This window comes from Condylura cristata, unplaced genomic scaffold, assembly GCF_000260355.1.
Source record: "Condylura cristata isolate star-nosed mole 26May11 unplaced genomic scaffold, ConCri1.0 scaffold00048, whole genome shotgun sequence".
Classification (NCBI taxonomy): domain Eukaryota; kingdom Metazoa; phylum Chordata; class Mammalia; order Eulipotyphla; family Talpidae; genus Condylura; species Condylura cristata.
In genome coordinates this window covers 265925-268740 of record NW_004567149.1, presented here as the reverse complement: position 1 = coordinate 268740, position 2816 = coordinate 265925, and the positions used below count along the sequence as shown (strand labels likewise).

At 68.6% G+C, this 2816-nt stretch overlaps 1 protein-coding gene across 1 annotated transcript in view; it reads left to right on the top strand.

Moving 5' to 3' along the window:
* The first annotated feature begins 1594 nt into the window (after positions 1-1594).
* The window catches only part of RREB1 (ras responsive element binding protein 1), a 19229-nt gene continuing 18007 nt past the window's right edge, over positions 1595-2816 (top strand). Inside the window, exon 1 of the mRNA XM_012734153.1 lies at positions 1595-2094. Within this exon, the coding sequence (XP_012589607.1) occupies positions 1595-2094 (500 nt within the window). The remainder of the gene's footprint in view (positions 2095-2816) is intronic.

Genomic DNA, 2816 nt, shown 5'->3' with positions numbered 1-2816 from the left:
CGGCGTGTGCCCCTTCGCCCCTCACGCCTGCCTGGCCGGGGCGCCGGGGCTTGCGGCCGGCTACACCCAGCCTCGCCCAGCACGCCCGGCAGACAGGAGCTGGTGACCCTGCGCCTGTCCCTGCTGGCCTTGGGTCCGCGTTCTCTGTGCTTCATTTCAAAGGAACGAACAGTTGCTGTGGCAGTGACATCGCGAGACCCACGATGCTGAGTGAGGGTGCAGTGGGTCCCCCAGAGCAAACTGTCCTGGGTTCCGCATGGGCGGAACCCCAGCCGGCAGCCCCAGCCCGCACCTCCTTCCCCTGTAGCATGAGCACTGCTAGCGCCCCCCGGAGCAGGGAAGCTGGGGCAGGGGTCTCGGGGCTGTCGGACTCAGCTCCTGACCCAGTCGCTCACACACGGTCGAGGAGGATTTTTACATGTAGAGCTGGGGGCAGGACAGGACTGCGGGGGGCAAGACAGTGGGGGTCCCCCGAGACCCACGGCTGAGGGGGGAGTGGAGGATGGAGGGCCTGCTGCGCCTGGGGTCCCTCCCTGGCCAGTGGACTCGGGCATGGTGGTGGCCAGTCGCTCCCAGGCCCAGACTGAGCTGGAGTCAGTGTCACTATGGCTGCAGAGGGGGGCTGAGGGGTGCCGGCCCCGGAAGGGGCAGGGACAAGGACAACAGCGCGGGGCCCTCGTTCCCCGGACGGGCGTCCTGGCACGTCGCCTGCTCCCCAGATGCGCCACCCCGCCCCGCCTGCTCCCCCGGGGTCTCCACGTGGCTGCGTCGGCCCTGGCCCCCAGGAGACCCCACTCTTCGCCAGCCACCCCATTAGAAACATCCCGCCGGTCCCGCTGGCCTCTTGGGCGCTCCCTCTTGGGCACATGGACCTTGTCCTGTGGCTGGCCGTGGGCTGTCTCGTGGCTTTGCCACTGGAAGGCAGATCTGTTCTGCTCGCTGTTACTGTCTTCTCCCCAGTGTTTTAAGGTGGCGGGTAGGATGAGTAGTTGGGGGGCTTTGTTTTAAAGACTTGTGCTACAAGAGCTGGGGTGCAGGCCACAGGTGGGGGGGTGAGAGGACGCCCCAGAGACAGTGGGGAGCAGAACAGGCGGGTCCCCTGAAACCCACTGCTTTGGGCCAGTGGGGAGATGGGTGGTCTGCTGCGCCCTGGGGGCAGCTTACAAGCTGGGACTGACCCTGCGCCCGGGGGCCGTCGTTGTAAGCGGGGCTTCTTTGCAGAGGGAGCTCGCTCAGAGCCCAGACACTGCCCTTGGAGAGCTCTTTTCTGAGGGGACTGTTACAGCAGCACCCCAGCCCTCCCCATGTGCTCTGCCTGCACCTGTGAGATTTTGAAGCTTCATCCCGAAGTTGCCTCTCACTTCCTTCCTGGGGCCCGGCTTCCCCATGGAGCCCAGAGCCCTGTGGGGGTCCCCGCTGGCCGGCGGCCGGGCCCTTCCTCCTGGGGCCAGCACGTCTGGACCGCTGTCTGTCCTTCCGGGCGTCACGACTCGGGTGCTGCTGACCATCAGGGTGCTCGCCTGGCCACTGCCGGCCAGCCCCGTGCCTCATGCCCCGGCTCACAGAGGCGCGGGGCATCTGGGCACAGTGGGGCATGGGAGGGGCGGCCGATGGCACGGGGCGCTTGGACACGTCTCGTCCTGGGCCCCCCAAGCAGCCAGGGGCGGGCGCGAGCCTGGGGCAGGGCAGTGTGGCTCCAGTGGCCACCCCAGCGCCCTCCAGCCTGAGCCCTGGACACCCAGGGGCCGTTAGAAGCGGGCCGCACCTGGGCGAGACTCGGCCGAGGGCCGCCCGCTCCCACGTGGACACCTGCAGGCTCCAGCAGAACTGGCTGGAAGTTAGGCCGGGAGACCCCCGGCCTGTGCTGGACAGACGTCCACTGATGTATGAGCGGCCGGACGTGCACCATCCCTCGTGGGAAGGGGTCGTCCTGCAGTGTCCACTGCACACGCGTTGTGGGCTCTCTGTGCCACAGACAGCCACGCGCAGGACTGCCGCCACGCTGGCCCTGCAGTTGAGAGTGACGTGGCCGCCAGGCCCGAGGACTCACGACCGGCTGCGCCTTCTCCGTCCGTCCTTCCCCGGCGTGTCTCCGTGTGGAGGCACTGTCCGTCCCCTCGGCAGGCCCTCGGTGTAGCTGCCCTGGCTTCTTGCTAAGCACCATGCTGGTCAATTGTCTGCTGTGGATGTCCAGCGTCGGCTGTGCCGACCACTTGCGGGTTGCTGGAAAGGGCAGCGCTGTGGCCTCCGGGGCCACAGTTGCCACATTGGCCGGGCACAGATGGCTGCCAGCTGCTCCCGGCGTGCTGGCCAGAGAGGGGCCTGCACCCTCATGGGTGCCCGGCGGCTGTGGCACGCCCACTGCAGGCAGGGGGCTGGCGACAGGTTCAAGGAGGTCGGGCGTCCACTCCCGGGCATCGGCTTCCCGGAGACATCCCCTTGGGCCCTCCCCCGCCGGCCTCCCTCCTCCACCCTGCAGGAGCCCCCTGCCCCTCTCACTCCTCCCCGCCCAGACACAGACGGGGTACTGGGGGCGGGGTTGTAGCTTTCTCCCGCCTACGTTCTGAGTGCCGATTTGCACGGCCAGTGGGGACGGACCCTCTCAGAACCCCGGGTGTGGGCGACCCATCCTGCTTTGTCCCCAACGCGACAAGCGCAGACCCGGCCGGCCCCCCTATTTGCCCCCGTATCCCCAGCGGCAGCTGGCTCAGGGGACGCCCCTCCTGCGTGGCGCCCCAGCCCTCTCGGGCCCAGCGGCGGTCAGCGTGGCCAGCTGCTTTTTGCCCGCGCGTGCCCGCCGGCTCCGCTGGCTGCAG